The following is a 19,525-nucleotide window of genomic DNA, read 5'->3' as shown; positions in this document are numbered from 1 at the left end:
GCGGAAAAAAAATGGAAAAAAAAAAAAAAAAAAAAAAAAAAAAAACACATCATAGTAAAACCAATACCTTCTCAGCTTCGCATCGAAGCTAAAATCCAGCTCAGTGAATGGTGACATATTGGGGACGTGCCATAATTGGGTCCAGTATAGATGATATCTCATTGTGATTAAAATCACATTCATAAAAATTGCATCGATACAAATATATAGATAATGTTTACTTTTAAAAAAATTGGTGGATTATTCCAAAAGTTACATGATCTTTTATTTCCTTATTTATTTATATTCTTATTACAAATTTTATGATATATAAGTGTAATATATAAATTAAATTTTATATATATACATATATATATATGAATAAAAGAGGTATATAAATAGTATTTATCATAAAAAATTGTAATTGATTCAAACATTTTTCAAAAAGTTACAGTATTATCATATTATAAAACGGTAGCATGGTGGGTTGTGGTACAATGTGGATGTGGCATAGTTGGGACAAGTAAAGATGATATCTGTCAGTGATTAAAATCGTTATCATAACATACGATTCGATGCAAATCTGTAAATAGAATTTAATTCTAAGAAATTGGTGGATAATTACAAAATCAGCATCAACTTCTATTTCCTTAATTATATACAGATTAGTAATTCTTAGATTCAAAAATATAATATGTAATTTTTTAATTATATATTATATGATTTTTATAATTAATTGTTTTCTAATTATTATTGATTTTGATTTTTAATATGTTAAAATTAATCATTTTCAGCCTACTTTTTTTTGTGCTTTAAAGTGAAAGTTTATAATAAAAAATAAATAAATAAATATATTACTTTTAGCTCAACTTGCAAATTTGAAATTTACATCATTAAATAGAAAATAATGGTATTGTTAAGATTAATATGGAGTCAGGAAATTTTATAATTTCTATTTATAATTTAATTTCAGGGAAAAGTGGACATGTCACCAACGTCAATGGGTATGCTCTACACAAATGCAGAGGGCCCAATGAGTTGTTCATCATGTCCACCCTGACCGCATTCGAGGATACTGTCAGCTCATGGAACAAGGGAGGGAGAAGAAAAGATATGCTAAAAAAATTTATTTAAATTACGTCTTGATATTACTAAACTAGACAATGATTAATTATTAACAATTGAATTAATTAAGTTCAACACCAAGATAACAAACTGTACCATAAAAGTAATACCTGAGGACAATAAATTTACCATGAGTATAAGGGCACAAATAGACATGTCATTACCGTCAATTAAGAGATATTCACCATGTCATCCAAACAGTACACGCAATCCATAGGCTCAGTATTACACATCCAGCACATCAGCCCTCTTAGAAGTTGCCTCATAATTATAATTATAATTATAATTTCTATTTACAGTAAATTTATCAGAAAAGCTCTATTTTTTTTGCATTTTTATCGTAATAGATCACTTAAATAGAAATTATAGTAATCATTTCTCATTAATTTTTGGTGTTTAAAAAGGTTCTATAATTGAAATATGCAAAACTGAATTAATTTTAATAATTTACTTTAACAAAAAAAAAAAAAATAATAAAAAAAAAATTGTCTAAATGATTCAATTAATTGAGCATATTATAAAATTTACTAATAATTGTAAAAATCCATTGTTAAATTCTGGTGAAACTAAAAAACATTTTTTTTTTAGATTTATAATTTATATAGAAACATGTTACAAAAAAGTTTGGAATGTTATAGACTAGTAGTAGCATACACAAAAACTTTCATAAAATGATAGTGAGATAAAAAATGATAAAGAGTTAAAAAAATGTATTTGTTAAGATTAATATGCAGTCAGTAAATGTTGGCATTTTTTTCACCTTAATTTCTTAAAACTGCTATAACTTATAATGTAATACAAAAAAAAAAGTCATCATCATAACACTTCTTTGTCTTGTATCATCATCATCGCCTAATCAATTTTTTGACGTCTGTGTTACGAATCTGTTATGGAGGAGTAAGTTTTTCAATTTGGCTTACCCATCATAATGGCATCAACATCATCTAAATTTTTGACATTTCAACATTGTATTATTAAAATGTGGTATATTATTATATTTTACCGAGTCAATATAATTTTTTTTTTTATAGATACCTTTAGGTATTCACGTATTATTTTATATATTTTTATGAACATTTGACCCTTTACGAGTCCACAGGAAGGGTTTCAAAATGGTGACTTTTTTATAAAAAATTAACTTTTTCAACTTAACTTTTGAAAATGTTCCGGAAAGACACTTTTATATACACCTTAAATTAAAGCTAATGTAATATACTTTAATTTGAAAAAAAAAATTGACCTCTGGACTTGTCTTCATGATGAAAATGACTACCGTATACAAAAATATGCTATTTTTGTGAAAAAATTCTTGATATTATATTTTACATTTTTTAAAATTATGTTGCTATAACTTTTAAAAATATGCATGAATCAATTCTATTATTTAATAATAAATACTTTATATATACCTCTTTCATTCGACATACTGTTTTTTTAAATCGGGCCATTTCTCTTTATACAGGGGGGGGGGTGCAAACCTTTTAAAATGCGTATAGAAAGTAGAACTTTTTTAACTTAACTTTTGAAAATGTTTTATTGGATAGCTAGTGTCTTAGTTTCAATGAGCATGTTACGGATAATTCTAATGTCTTGTAAGCTAAACTTACAAGAACCCCGAAGAGGGTCCACCTTGAGCCGAGGCAGAGCCGGAGCACCAGGGATTTTGGTACCTTATCCTAGGGGAAAAGGTCATTAATAAAATATGATTTAGAACAGTCATTAAATTTATTACATATTACAAGCAATTTTATTTCTTGTTCTTATAATATAATAAAATATTTGAAAGAGAATTGTACATAAAAACAAATTAATTAATTAAAAACATAGGTCCCAAAAAAAAGGGAAAATATAGGGAACAAAAAAAAAAACATTACAGTAAGATACTGAATAGATTAATAGTAATTTAGTTATGGTCAAGGATATCAGAGGAATTTACAGTCTGTTTATAATTAAAAGTTAAGAAAATGTATAGTGATTGATACCAATTTTACGTAAAAGTTGTCTATAGACAGTCAGGCATTCAAATAGCCTGTGTTCTTTATAAAATATAATAATTCATGACTAATAAAGTCTGAACATAATGATCCATTTCTTTTTCTTTTTATCATGTCAGTGTTCCTGATAAGAACTAGTCACCAGCTATAAAACTATATTAACTGGAATAAATTACTTGCTGGAGTATATTAAATTTCAAATGTCATAATCACAATATAACAGAGCAAAAAAGGAAAAACATGAGCATGACAGATCCAACGCATGCGTCAGGGTATAGTGGACATGTCACTAACGTCAATGAGTATCCTCATTGAATGAGGACTCATTGAGATGTTCACCATGTCCATCCTGACGACACCCGAGGAAACTGTCAGCTCATGAAATAAAGAAAAGAGGGAAAGAAAAAAAATAGACGGATTGAGCATTGCTTATAATATAAAATTATAGTTAATCTATATAGTCAGTAACTAACATTTGTGACCACATATCAGATCACTCATAAAAAAATTACTTAAATAATATGTTAAAACGGATAACAGATAAACAGAGAAAAGAACAGAAGAAATATACCACATTACAATTAGTTGATGTTGTCCAAGTCCAGGTTATTGATTTGAGGTGTTGCCATAACAATGGCCAAGCCAAAATGAAAATTTATTCTTCCATCTTTGGTTTCTTGACAAGATCACAGAAAAAAGACAAAAAAATGGTTGACGCCAACAGGTCAAATGTATTCCACGATGAAGAGGAAAAAAGTGAAAAATATGATGATGAGTGATTCTTTTTGAACATAACCGTGATTTTCCAAACCGGCTCGATAGCACATGGAAAGTGTAGTTGACAGTGTGACCATTCTAATGTGGTATGGACAAGGATCACAGGTGATAGGGAAAATGATTGTCTAATAACTAATCATGTGTGTATATGCAACACTGACCCTACAGATAGACGACGCGCACTGTTTGAATATGGTTACCTGTGACCTTATACTCATGATAACTTTATTACGTTACAGTCTATAAATTGGTAATTTAGGTTATGCAAACACGTAAAATAAAAAGAAAGAAATACAACTTTGTATTGTTTTAATAATAGATGATAGTACCATTCAATATGGGAATATGGAATAATGTAAGTACAGGTAGGACGTCAGGAACACGAGAGAAACTACTGGCGCTCGGTTGTCGATCGCGATTCATTAGATAGAATTTGCACCCTAGCTAGATAGTGAGGGTACTCTTATCAGGCTGAACTCGCAATGTAATAAGGCGGCTGATGAAAGTGACGAGGTGACCATATAATAAACGTATCGCAAAATTTTGGTCTGTGTTAAGCATCGCGCCAGTAGACAGAATCAAGGATGCAACTAGATATTATTTTTAGAATTAGGTATATTAAATTAGAATATATTTGTAAGCCTATGCATATTGGGTAGCTAGTCTCTAGGCTTAATGTATTTGTTTAAACGTTCATCGCAACGGCAGACAGCGCAAAAAAACTTACGAGCATATTTTTAACACGCTTATATTAGTTTCACGTGTATGTTGTTGTTGTTTGTAAGTTTGTAACTCCACGCAGCACGTGTTATTATGTCGCGTATTCCGTCGTGTATGACCTTGAGACTATACTGTCGTAACGCATTCGCCCCACCCCGCTCACCCCTCGTAGACAACAATATTTTCCAACCCGTAGACGCGCGCGTGTCATCAATTATATATAAATGTATAACAAATTTTTATTGTAATTGACACAGCCCCGCGTCTTTTTATGCCGCGGTGCAAAGTTCAGCAAGTGCCGCACGGCCGACGACGTCCCGCCGTTAATGATACCGTAGTCTTCTTCTCGTTGTCAAAGTGACGTCAACAAACCGATCCGCACTCGCGCACTGTTGTCATCTACGCTGCTAACCTTTTGACGCTCGAGGATCATGCCGGACATCGCGTCGTCGACGCCAGCAAAAGTGCCGCGATATTATGCGAAGATCATTATATTCCTACCGCCACCGCTAATATTAATATATATATATATATTAATATTTATACGTATATGTTAATATTCATTTATATATTCCTACAGCCGACGCCTCTGCCGCCGTATATGCCTCGTGTATAATGTTCCCCCCGCCCACAAAACACGGCTATACCTCATGCATGATACGTTTACGTACTTAAGTCCCTTTACATGTATATATATATTCTAATTACTATTAAAACTTATATATTAATACGCTTTATTCTCATTAAGAGATATGTGGTGTATTCATTCCGATTACGAGGGATGATTCCCGTATCATTTTTCGTCACTAGCCGTTTCTCAGACTCTCTCCCCGGAATCGAACCCTGTATTCCCGTTACCCGTTACAACCATGATATTGATAGTAACTATTAGTATTGATAGTATTGANTGACGCCTTGAAAGGATGCGGCGCAATAATCACTAAGACAAAAATTAAACACTAAAAATATAGTTTAAAAAAACTAAAAAACACGCTTTTAAAGCACATTGAACTAAAAAGTTAAAAATAATTTTTAAAATAAGTTTAAAATAATTATGAACAAAAAATACTAATATTATTGTGATAAAAGCGTGGGTGCTTCGTGCCATATTTTTCGTATATTGAGCGCCCGACGCTTTTATCACAATAATTCTAGTACTTTTTGTTCAATATTGTTTTAAGCTTATTTTAAAAATTATTTTGAACTTTTTAGTTCAATGTGCTTTAAAAGCGTGTTTTTTAGTTTTTTTAAACTATATTTTTAGTGTTTAATTTTTGTCTTAGTGATTATTGCGCCGCATCCTTTCAAGGCGTCATATTGCCTTGGCAACATTTTTTCAGAGATATAAATATTTTTGAATCTTGTTTTGACTAAGCCAGAGGAAGATTTAAGAAATATTGGTGCCGATCTCTCAATAAAATATGCTCTCTCTCAAAAAAATATTAAATAATAAAATTTTATTTCCAATAATAATATACAGTATTTAGAATCTTTTACATATAAAAATCAGTCCTAGGTTTTGTGTAATGAAGTCGAACTATTTAAAATTTGAATCGTTTTCGTAAATAATTACATTAACTATACAACGCGTAGTGTGAAACGTATACCAAGTGCATTTAATATACGCTATCAAAATTAGATTACTTAAAATATAAAGTGAGTTCTAATTTAATTTATGTTTTCGAACCTTAAACAATGTATTGCATAATAAATCATTAAGATAAATTAAAAAATTTTAAGAGATATTTAACATCATTTATTCAATATTATACAACCTCGAGAACCAAAATTTATACATTCCAAAATTTTTTCCTTTTTACACATTTATTACTCTCTTACTATTTTTGATATTAAATTATTTACTATATTATTCACTTTTTTACTTTATCTTTATTATTTTATTTTTTATTTTTATTTTTGGTTTATTACACGTAGATTTATATTTTATATGCAAATGGCTGCTCTACTTAAAAAACATGCTATTTTTGTAGTCAATTTTTTTCTTTTAATATTTTACAAGGGTTTACCGTAGTAATGAGGCTACTAATTTTTATTAATGTTACATGAATCTAACTTACATTGAATATAATTAAAAATTTATTTTGAATAATTTGCTCCTCAAAGTTTAGAAAAACGACTTTGAATCTTTGGACTAACTTAAATTTTCCTTTTTATCTGCAAATTTATATAATGTACGGTGGCCGCGTCGGTTACACAACAGTCTTACACAGTCGGGGGTACGAATTTCAATTCTTATCGTCTGAAATACATTCTTTGCATTTTTCTTAATTCTTTTTGAATTGTAAAAAAAATTCAAAGTTTGTTTGAATTTTATCTTATTTTGATTAAATAACTTCAATAGATATCAGGGAAGAACTCCAATACTGTAGTCTCTCAGTGTTAGAAGAGATTTCTTATTCATTAATTAAAATATTTTATTATATATTTTTTTGTCATTCATTTTTCTCATAGCATTTTAATGATCAATATGTCAAAAGAACACGATTTTAACCTAGTTGAATTTATAATCGCCAAATATCAGAAAAACCCTTTAATTTTAGAAATTAAGGCAAATATATCAAAATTATGCTACTATTAAAAATGGCCTCTCCAAAAAAACTTTATAAATTAAATATCTCCAAAAACACAAGAATTAATTAAACATTTTTTTTTTTTGTCAAATTATTGATTTTTAATATATTAAAAATAATATGTATAGTATTTCAATTCAAAATGTCACTTTTAACTTATTTTTTTGATACTTCATAATTAATATTTATGAAAGTTTATACTTTAAAAATTTTGAACTTTAAATAATTTTTAGCTTAACTTACAAGTTTAGAATTAATCTCCTTAAATGATTTTAATTTAAAATTGAAATTTTTATGATGAATTAAAAAATTGAATTTTTTAGATTGATATGTGATCAGGAACTTAATTATTATTGACAGTAAATTTATTAGAAAAGCTCAAAATTTCGTTAAAATTACTATTTCTTTTTATCGTTATAAATCATTTAAATAGAAATATTAATCATTTTTATGTAGCTCTACGTATTGTAGTAGATCCTACAATTGAAACATTCGAAATTTAATTAATTTATTAAATATTGAATAATTATTTATATTGATACATTGTCCATAATACATTTTATGTGTTACGTATTTTAGCTTCCATAATAAGCTTAGAATATATTCATTTTACAATGGTTAAATTATACATTAATTTAAACTTATTTTGAATAGTTTGCCTCCTAAGTTGAGGAAACGACTTTGAATTTTTGAAATAATTTAAATTGTACTTTTATCATACTTCATGTTTGATGTATGGTTGTCGAGTCGGTACACTTCAGTCTTCTATGCTCGGGGTACGAAGTTTAAACTCGTCCAATAACGACATGTTTTCGCATTTTTTAGCTTTAACGCGAAGCTGAGAAGGTATTACAATGATGTGTTTTTAACACGCTTATATTAGTTTCACCTGTATGTATGTATGTATGTATGTATGTATGTATGTATGTATGTATGTATGTATGTATGTATGTTTGTAACTCTCCAAACGCCACGCGTTATCGCATATTCCGTCGTCTAGACTAGACTGTCATAACGCATTCACCCCTCCCCACGCCTCGCTCACCACACGACGGCACACTATTCCTATAAAAATTTATTTTTAGTTATCGTACCCGTACACGCGTGCTTGTCATCAATATTATATATATATAAACAAATTTTTATTTTGACTGACCAATACCGCCCGCGTCTAATGCGCCTTACGTATATATATTTATATATTCCTACCACCGTTTATACCTCAGGTATAACGTTAGTCCGACCCGCCCGCCCACAAAATACGGTTATACCTAGTGCATGATACGTTTACGTACTTAAGTCGCTTTACTTGTATTTATATATATATTTATATATATATATATATTCTAATTACTATTAAAATTTATTTATTAACACGCTTTATTTTAATTAAGAGATATAAAGTATTCATTCCGATTACGAGGGATGATTTCCGCATCGTCATTTTTCGTCACTATCTCCACGTTCCAGGAGTGAGTAATTTACGCGCCTGCTGCTTTCTTTGGATGTGGTAGCCGTTTCTCAGACTCCCTCCCCGGAATCGAACCCTGATTTCCCGTTACCCGTTACAACCATGATATTGATAGTAACTACTATCATAACATAAAACTAAAAAGTGATAAATAAATATAGTTTAAAAAAACTAAAAAAACACGCTTTTAAAGCACATCGAACTAAAAAGTTAAAAATAATTTTTAAAATAAGTTTAAAATAATTATGAACAAAAAATACTAGTATTATTGTGATAAAAGCGTGGGTGCTTTGTGCCATATTTTTCGTATATTGAGCGCCCGACGCTTTTATCACAATAATACAAGTATTTTTTATTCATAATTATTTTAAACATATTTTAAAAATTATTTTTAACTTTTTAGTTCGATGTGCTTTAAAAGCGTGTTTTTTTAAACTATATTTATTTTCTTTATTTTTTTTTGTGTCTGTTACCACTTATTTTCATCTCTTACTGATCGATTTTGATGAACAATATGTTAAAAGATCACATATCGTACTTAGTCAAAAACATTACCCTCAAAAATGAAAAATTCCCTCGTTCCTCGTAAATAAGGGAAATCCCGAAAATAAAATACAATTTTAAAAATCAGTAATTTTCGAATTTTTTAAACTTTTTTTACTTAAATACTTTTTCAAAAATGAAAAAATAAAAATATATTTTTTCATTTAATATAAATATTTTGAAAACCTAACTCTTTATCTGCCTACGGGGGCGGATCCAAAATCGAAAATTTTCACAAAAGCCAATATTTTCAAATTAACTTTTGAAAATGACCTGGAAATACTGCTATTTTTACTATAAATTAAAAAAAAAAAATTTCCTGACGATTTATCTTCTATGTGCAAATGGCTGCTGTATCTAAAAACATACTACTTTTATGTTAAAATTTTCAATTTTATATTTTCAACTATAAATTGTTATAACTTCTTAAAAAGTGTATGAATCTTGTAAGGTTTCAGCCAAACCAAAGGGCCTACTATTAACCCACTGCCCAGGAAACACTGGAAAGTGACCTAGTAGCCGAGCCATGCGAGAATAGTTCTCAAATTCCTTGGTCTCACCCACCAAATTTGTTTATATACATGTAAAAACAAACCAAAAAAAATTTCACTTCAATCAGACAAGTTAAACCCGTGCCTACTCGGGGTTAAAAATTGGACAATGGGGTAGTTTCCTAGTGTTTTGTATTTAATTCGGAAATGAGCGATCATAGAAAAAAAATTATAGAATATAAATTGTTGACGATGTTATGGACTATAAGTTTAATTTTTACATATTTTTTTTAAACTCATTAGTTTTTGAGCAAAATTTAAAATTATACGGTTGACTGGTGGAGGTTATCATATACACAACTATCAAGAAATACTTTGCACCTAATGTACACACCATTAATTGATAAAATTTATTTAAAAAAAAAATTAGTATAAATTCTTCAACATTACAATCTACACAAATTTTTGTTTCTAAATACTTTATATACCTGATTTTAACTTATGTATAATTTTTTTTTAGATCTGACAATATTCCCGTCTTATATGTGGCGTTCAAACATATGAATATAGAGTAGAACTTTTTCAACTTAATTTTGGAAAATATTCCGGAAATACCGCGTTTTTTAAACATATGTTAAATTAAAGTTTATTTTACGTACTATAAATTAAAAAAAAATTTGTCCTGACGACCTATCTTCTATGTGCAAATGGCCGTCAAAGTTAATCAAATTTATTATCTACTCAATAAATAAATTTTAATGTATCAAATATTTATTCATATTTTATACTTATATATCATAAAACTTGTAATCAGAATATAATTAAGAAAATAGAACTTCATGTTGCTTTTGGAATAATCCACCAATCTTTTAAAATTGTACACTAAGTACAGATTTGCATTGAAGCGTTTCTTATGATAGTGATTTTTATCACTGTCAGATATTATCTATACTAGTTTCAACTATGCCACGTCTATACTGCGCTACCGTTTTCTTTTTAATTCAAATCTATTTATTTATTATTCATACCTAATAACCTAATCAGACATAAATATTAGTTGTATTAATTAGAAGGTTTTGTTACTATTTAACCCATATGCGAAACTATCATTATATTAGTCCAAGCTAAAAAAAATTAATCGATTTTGTTTAAGCCAGGCGGTAAGGCGTGCTGAAGACAACTGGTTCATATTAGCTGTTTCCACTACCAACCTGTTGTGTAATAAACCAAAAAGAAAAAAAAGAAAAGTAAAAGAAAATTAAATTAAGGTAAGGTAGGTTTATGGGGAATGAATAATGGTGGATAAAAATGGTGGTGATGTGGATTTTACTATTGAAGGTGTGAATGCTTATATTATGCCAAAAGAAAATCTGATATAAAAATAGCGTATGTATGGCCGAATAATAATAAAAATTATTAAATAAGATAATAAATGGCGGAATAACACATGTTTAAATGTGGTAAGATATGTAAGTGTGCAAAGGATATAATGATACGAATAAAGAAGAATTCAGAGGGGTGAATAAACGGAGTTTAAATACATGAGGGTAATGATCAAATAAATAAAAATGCACACAAACGTTGTGACAAAAATAATGAACTGATCTCGGGGTTGAACAATATTGAATAAATGAAGTCAATTATCCTACAAAACTTTATTACCTATCTTAATGGTTTATTACGCAATAGAGTATTTATAATTTGAAAGCGGAAATTTAAATTTGTACTTACCTTGTATCCCACGTAGTGTAATGCTTATTCTAGACAATCCAATGTTGATTATGAGTTCACACTGTATTTCACACGTTGTACACTTTGAGTTCGACAGTAATTATGACCGTTTGAGAATAAAGCGTTTAATTATAAATAATGCGAAACCGTTACACAAAATCTATGATTGCATTATTATATGCAGGAGATTCTATACACTCTATATTATTTTTATAATTATAATCAAATAACGTATCCTTAGTTGACTATATAATAATGACTATAATGAGTATATTGTTTGAGAGATTATATTTTATTGAGAGATCGATACCAATAATTCTTAAATTTTCCTCTGGCCTGGCCAAAACAAGATTCAGAAATAATTATATCTATGTAAAAAATTTGTCAAAGCGGAATTGTGGTGGCCCAATGTGTCCCGGTGCTAAAATAAAGCACCTTGATAGGATGCGGCACAATAATCACCAAGACAAAAATTAAACACTAAAAACATATATTTGTAAGTTTCTCTGTGCTGTCTGCCGGCGCGATGTTCGTTAAAACAAAGACATTAAACCACAGAAGANCCCCCCCGAATTTCTCTAAAATTAAAAATAAATCATACCACAATATTTCCCGCAAAATTCTCATACAAATTGAATGGTCACTCGATTTTTTGTAACTTTTGCGCCCTCTCCTGAACTTTGGGCTCAAAGTTGGAAAAAAATTTCACAATAGTGTGACCCATCAATTTGTATTGAAATTTCACTGGGAGTCTTGTGATGTAGTTTATTTTTAGTATAAACGATTAAAAAAATATCACATTATTTGTGGGTTTTTCGGTCTTTCTTGTTATTTAATCCATTAAACTAAAAATAAACTACATCACAGGACTCCCAGTGAAATTTCAATACAAATTGATGGGTCACACTAATGTGAAATTTTTTTCCAACTTTGAACTCAAAGTTCAGGAGAGGGCGCAAAAGTTACAAAAAATCGAGTGACCATTCAATTTGTATGAGAATTTTGCGGGAAATATTGTGGTATGATTTATTTTTAATTTTAGAGAAATTCGGGGGGGGGTTATTCTAAAATTTCTCCAATTTTGGAAAAAAAAAAAAAAACGAGGTCCTATTTTACACTTTACCAGGATACTCGCCCATACATTACTATGGTTCGAGAGATTTACACCCTGTATATATATAAAAAAAATGTTTTGTTTTAAAATATTAATTAACATTTATTTCCATGATAAAAATAAAACATTATTTAATGAACAAATTAAATTAAATTAAAAGATTCACCAAAACAAAATTCACTTTAAAATCTCTAAGTGTCAAAGATAAACTATCTCTTCGCTTCTAAGAGCAGCATAACCAGGAGAGTCTGACATAGCATAGGCAAATTCTGTTAAGCTATATGATGCTATGGCTAATTTTTGTTTTAAAAGTTGTTCTAAATTACATTGTTTCACAACTAGATCTTTGTACATAGCAGTTATTGATGAACTTAAGAAATGTTCTATATAAACAAATTTAGTGTTAAGATATGCTACAAGATCTGTATTAAATACTGAAATTTGACGTGATTGAAAATTTGGCATATACATTTGGTCTTCTAATATAACAAGCCTAACATGTTCTGTACTAATCTTTTCAATTGAACAAATATAAATTAGACCAGTTTTCCTAAGTGCAAAAGCTATTTTATCAGTTTGAACAATGTATGTGTGAGTTTCCTCCTCCTCATTAGGTCTTTTCGAAATTACTAAGTCAGCTGGACTCTCATATAAAACATCATAATCTTTTGTATTGCAATTATCATTAGTAGGTTCATCATGATCCCATATGATGTGCCCATATATTGTATCTATACCAAAATAATTAGATAACTTAAATCTAGTTCCCGAAGGAGAAATAAATAAATCCTCTTTGAATGATGCTATTGCTATTCCAGTAGAAATTAAAATTTTAAATTTGGCTTGTACAACTACATCTTTATAAGAGTTTTTATCAGTATTATAAGATGACCCTTCACAACTACCATGTGCACCTACATTTCCAGCTATTATTATAGAGAAATTTTTAGTTTGATTAATTTTTAGATTTGATATTAATATATTGTTACTTATTTGATAATATAATTTTTGGTGTATATCAGCACATTGAACTGGTGATAAATCAATTACTTCAGAAAAATAGACATCTTTAACTATTTGTGCATCATTAAAATAACTACATCTGGATACAAAATAGTCTGCTAAAATATAACATGCTTTAAATGGAATAGTATGAGATTCAGCGCGCTGTTATAATTTAATTGTTTGAATTTTAGTGATTTGTGATGGCGGTGGGACATGACAATAATCTACTGATAGTGTATTAAAGGCTGTAATATTTAATTTGGGTCCTGAACAACTGTAGGCTATAAAACTTAGTGAATTTTTTATTGCAATAAATAATATAGTTACTATTGTAATAATATATGAATTATAGTGTAGAATAATCATTTTTGCTTAGTTAATGAATTTTTTTTTTTAAATATTAATTTGCATTTATTTCCATTATAAAAATAAAACATTATTATTTAATGAACAAATTAAATTAAATTAAAAGATTCACCAAAACAAAATTCACTTTAAAATCTCTAAGTGTCATTTAGTTTTTTTTTAAGAAAAATATTCTAAGTCCAAATAAATTAAAAAAACGACTAAGTGTTTTAAAAATTGAAAAATATTCAAGGTCCAAATAAATTAAAAAATCGACTAAGTCCCAGAGAGTAAGAATCTTGAGTAGAGTGTCGCAGATTTTGTGTATTTTAAAATCGCCAAAAGAACTGATTTTAATAGGAAAAAATGGGTTTTTATAGTAGACGAGGGTCGTGTAGCGATCCCTAGTGTGATATCAGAAACTGTAGATCTTAATTAATAGTTAAATGTGATTGGCTGTAGCTAATTAAAAACCCACACATGGGCGTTACTTTGAATCAGTACGATAATCAGATTTAATTGTCTAATTTATTGATTATTTTAAGTTTTAAATAAGGGAACCCTGTTTTGGTGATCTTGTAAATTCACAATATATAACATACATGTACAAAAGATAACATAATATAATATTTTAATATTATAAGTAATAATATAATATTACAGTTGCAGCGTCGAGTAGTGACGGCGCCTGTTAAAAATCCAGTTGGAAAATGTTAGATTCGGTTTTTTTCTCGTTTTTTAATTTGCGAGAATTATGTGCAGGACATTTTGGTTGAATGGAGTGGCCCATTGTTGGTACCTAATTTTTTTTGTTTTTGGGCTCTTATGGTGTTTGGTTCAGTTTTATTGTAGTTATATTACGGCGTACAGTTTGCGCAGTGAAGGACGAGCCCATATGGAAGACAACAGGTCGGATCGGATTATACTATTTTTGTACATATAAATAATAGTTAAAGATTGCTTGTAAAATATTAATTAAGTACGGGGACGCCCGTCTAATTACGATCAGATATATAATTTGTTATATTATTGTTATAGTCTGTAATTAACAGCAAAAAAATTATTGTTTTATCTTTGGTTATACGCCTGGTGGTAATCGCATCAGAGTTTCCAATGACATGTTTTTTTTGTTATGATCAAGTGAAACTAGAATATCTTAGTCTACAAGTTAGATATTAATATTAAAAAAATATATTAAATTAACCCTACCAAATTTTTTCTATTTAGTTATCTCGCTATAGAACCAATAAGTCTACTATACAATGTCCATAGAAGATAGAATTTTTTAGTTTTCCTACTACGATTTATTATTAAAAATAGTCGAATCAATGTAGTTAGAGCTCAATAAAAAATGCTTAATTAGTGCTAATCAATATTCAGCTATATTTTTATAAAATAAGTTGTCGTAAAAATTATTGACATTTATAAAATGAGAAACTTACCGATTTTAAATTAAATTCTAAATTTATTGTGTTTTAAACTGGTAAGAAATTCTTATCTATTATCTATTATTGTTTAGGATGGTTTTGCTTATTATTATTGTTATTATAAGGTTCATATAAAATTCTTACATTATCATAATTTCCATTAAACAATTTTGTTTTATCATTCTTGTGTAAAACCCCCACTTGGTCATGTTTTACGATTATTATACGAAAAAGATCCTAAATATTAGGTCAGGACTTGGCCTAATCGGATCTGTTTTAGTCTCACCTATGATTTCATCAACTGATGTGTTAATGAATTTTATTTTAACCTATATATTTTTGATTTTTTTTTAAATTTTTATACGTGCCTTAATCCCAACTACTAAACTTCCACTTGACACGATCTTTCACATCAGCCGTCCTCATATCGCATCCAATATCATTCCTCCATCTCTTTTTTAGTCTTCCTCTACCTCTCCTTCTTTCAACTTTAATTTCCATAACTGTACTCACAGCTTCTGATTCCTCTCTCCTCATAACATGACCAAACCATCTAAGTCTATTTTCTCTCATCTTATCCACGATTGACGGTACACCTATATTCCTTCTTATATGTTCGTTACTTATCCTATCTTCTCTAGTCACTCCACTCATTCATATAAGCATTCTCACCTCTATTACGCTCATTTTCTGATCTATATTCTTGTCAACCGTTCAACACTCTTAACCATACATTATAGCAGGTCTCATTACAGTCTTATAGAATTTATTTTTCAGTCTCATTAGAATTCTTTTATCGCATAATACACTAGATGCTTCTCTCCACTTCACCCACTCGCACTTAAATCAGTGTTTTACATCCTCAACAATACCACCGTTTTTTTGCACAACTGATCCTAAATACTTAATACTTAAATCCACCTCTCCTATCACGTCCTTGCTTATTGTTACTGATATCCCCATTTAACTACCTCGTGTTCTCCTCTGTCAAACTTGTACTCTATGTAATCTGTCTTACATCTACTTATTCTTAAACTCTTTTTTTCAAGAGCTGATCTCCACACCTCTAGCCTTTGATTAATTTTCTCCCTATTTTCTCCTATTAACACTATATCGTCAGCGAACTACATGCATCACGGCACATTTCCTTGTATTTCTTTAGTAATTTCATCCATCACTATAGAAAATAAGTAAGGGTTATTTTTAAATAATTAAAAACTAATTAAGTTTTGATTATTTCAATTGTAGAATTTTTTTAAACACCAAGTGTTACGATAAAAGCCGGCAGTTTACCCAAAGATTAAACAAATATGTTTTGTTGTTAATATCAGAATATATTAATAATATAATAAATTATATATCTGTACTAATTTGACGGGCGTCCCCGTACTCAATTAATATTTTACAAGCATCTTTAAGTATTATTTATATATACAGAAATAGTATAATCCGATCCGACCTGTGGGCTAGTCCTTGACTGCGCTAACTGTACGCCGTAATATAACTACAATAAGACTGAATCGAAGACCATAAGAGCCAAAATAACAAAAATAAGGAACCAGCAATGGGTCACTCCATATGTGCTGTACGTAAATCTCGCAAAAGTAAAAAAGGCAAGAACAAAATCGAAACTGACATATACACTGTCGAGATAACTGTGTTTTTAGCAGGCACCGTCACTACTGGACGCCGCAAAAGGTTGGTGGTGGAAACGGCTGATAGGAACCAGTTGTCTCCATCACGTCTTATCGCCAAGACTCATATAGAAATGATTACTATGATTTCTATTTAAATGATTGATGACGATAAAAATACAAATAACATAATAAGTGACTTTAAATTCCAGTAAATTTACTGTAAATATTAATTATAAAGTTTCTTAAGAGCATATTAATCTTAACGATACTATTTTTAAAAGTCTTATAAAATTTTCTATTTAATGATGTAAATATCAAACTTACAAATTGAGCTAAGTTATGTTAGAAAGTACCATCTTTAATTATTATAAACTTTCGTGAAAATCAACTCTTAAGTACCAAAAATAAATAAATTAGTTAATTAATGAGACTTTGAATCGATATTTTGCACGTATAATTTTTATAATATTTATTATAAAATATTTGTTTTATTATTATTTTTATAAGTATTTACTTGTTTTTTTACTAATTAGTAATAATTTTTAAAAGAGGTAATAGATAAAATCTAATTGCAGATTTGAAATCGGCGCATAAATGGGTTTAGAAAAGTATATTTTGGGTCCTTGAGGTAAATTTCTTGTAATCCAGTAAATTTATTCATAAGTAACAAATAATTTTTTTTTTTAAGTATTTCATCAAGCCTTTATATTTTTATACACGTTTGTCATAATAGTAATAACTACTATATATTTTTTTCTAGTTTCTCTGTACAAATTACAATATTAAAATATTGAACATCAATCTCATACTAAATTTAATTACTATAATAAGCATTTATTGGTATATTATACTTCTAAATAAAAAAACTACAAATCAGCATATAATTAAGGAAATAGAACTTAATGTTGCTTTTGGAATAATCCACCAATCTCTTAAAATTATACATTATCTACAGATTTTCATCGAAGCGTTTCTTGTAATAGTAATTTTAATCACTGTCAGAAATAATCTATTCTAGTCCCAACTATGCCACGTCCATATTGTGCCGCGACCTCATTATGTTACCGTTTATTTATAATAATACTAACCACTTATGTATTATGTAAACATAAAACTACATCTAGTCAGTATTAATAGCAGAATGCACCCATTGTAAAGAAAGTTAATTTTACTAAACTAAATTTATTTAATTTATAATTTAATTGCTATTCAATAATTAATGTATGTAAATCGTGTTCCAAACCTCCTTCCATTTAAGCAGGAGAGAGTTATGAACCCCTGCAAAAATTAGAAGCTTTATTATGATTAGCAAATAATTGGATGGACGTAATTGTTCCTTTGTTCATCAAAGCGCATTCCTTGTTTAAGTAATTGTTGTTATCTTTTTATTTAATAATAATATATTGTAATTTTAATTAATAAACAAATAATCTGGTATATTTTAAACGTAGATAATTATATTTTTATTTAGTTAGCTAGTTATATTTAAGAAAAACATTAATATGGTATATTAGCTTTATTGCTACCGAAAATATTATCAAAAGGTACTTCATAAATACATTTCAATTCTTCATAACATCTCTGACAATAAAGAAATGTACAATTTGGAGACAATTTGTAGAGTCCATTAAAAATGTCACATTGAATACATTTAGGAATGGATTCTTTAGGAATACCTAAAAAATTAATAGCAACATTTTAAATTGAATCTTTAATGGTCAAATTATTGATTTATAACACTAATAAGTAAATATCCCAAAAAAATAAGTGGAGTTTCAGCTTGGGATTTGTGCCATTCGTTAAAATATTTTATCAAAAAATTAACTTTTTCAACTTAACTTTTGAAAGTGTTTCAGAAAGTCTGACACTTTTATATATATCTTAAATTAAAGCTAATGTAATATACTTTATTATGGAAAAAAAAAATCTCGGACTTAATTTTGTCTTCACGGTGAAAATAATTACCAAATGTTATTTTTGTTTGAAAATTTTTGATTTTATATTTAAAATTTTTAACTTTGTAATGCTAAAACTTATTGAAAAGTGTATGGATCAATACAATTTTTTTTTGATAAATACTATTTATATATCTCTTTCATTTGACATACTTTTATTTTTAAATAATATCATTTCCCTTTTTACATTTATATATTATTCAGATATTACACGTATAAATCATAAAACTTGTAATCAGGATATAAATAAGAAAATTGGATCATGTAGCTTTTGGAATAATCCATTAATTTTTTTAAATTAAACATTATCTACAGATTTGCATCGAAACGCGTTTTATGACAGTGATTAAAAATCATTGTCAGATATCATTTATATTGGACCCAACTATGCTACGTCTGTTCTGTTTCGCAATCCCACTGTGCTGGGTTTTTTTAAATGAACTTAAGCAAAATGTTAGTTGTTATGGGTTGTGGATGCATAGATTTTAGTTATAATATTAACATGAGAACATACGATATTTAATTTTTTTTGGGTTATTTATCATTTTAGCTTCGATGCGAAGCGGAGAAGGTATTAATTTTACTATGATGTGTTTTTTTTTTTTTTTTTTTTTTTTTTT

At 28.4% G+C, this 19,525-nt stretch overlaps 2 protein-coding genes across 4 annotated transcripts in view; one reads left to right on the top strand and one right to left on the bottom strand.

Moving 5' to 3' along the window:
* The window catches only part of LOC126902536 (uncharacterized), an 8,542-nt gene extending 7,188 nt beyond the window's left edge, over window positions 1-1,354 (top strand). The window contains exon 2 of the mRNA XM_050679917.1: window positions 953-1,354. Coding sequence (XP_050535874.1) covers window positions 953-1,113 — 161 coding nt within the window. The 3' untranslated portion in view covers window positions 1,114-1,354. The remainder of the gene's footprint in view (window positions 1-952) is intronic.
* Window positions 1,355-18,385: 17,031 nt separating this feature from the next.
* Window positions 18,386-19,525, bottom strand: part of LOC126902546 (uncharacterized) — a 5,575-nt gene continuing 4,435 nt past the window's right edge. For all 3 annotated transcript variants that reach the window (XM_050679936.1, XM_050679934.1, XM_050679935.1), the window contains one exon: window positions 18,386-18,626. In XM_050679936.1, coding sequence (XP_050535893.1) covers window positions 18,448-18,626 — 179 coding nt within the window. In that variant the 3' untranslated portion in view covers window positions 18,386-18,447. The remainder of the gene's footprint in view (window positions 18,627-19,525) is intronic.

Source organism: Daktulosphaira vitifoliae, unplaced genomic scaffold (genome assembly GCF_025091365.1).
Source record: "Daktulosphaira vitifoliae isolate Bord-2020 unplaced genomic scaffold, ASM2509136v1 Scaffold_3, whole genome shotgun sequence".
Lineage (NCBI taxonomy): Eukaryota > Metazoa > Arthropoda > Insecta > Hemiptera > Phylloxeridae > Daktulosphaira > Daktulosphaira vitifoliae.
Note: the sequence above shows the minus strand (reverse complement) of the source record. Positions and strands in the feature narration are given on the sequence as shown.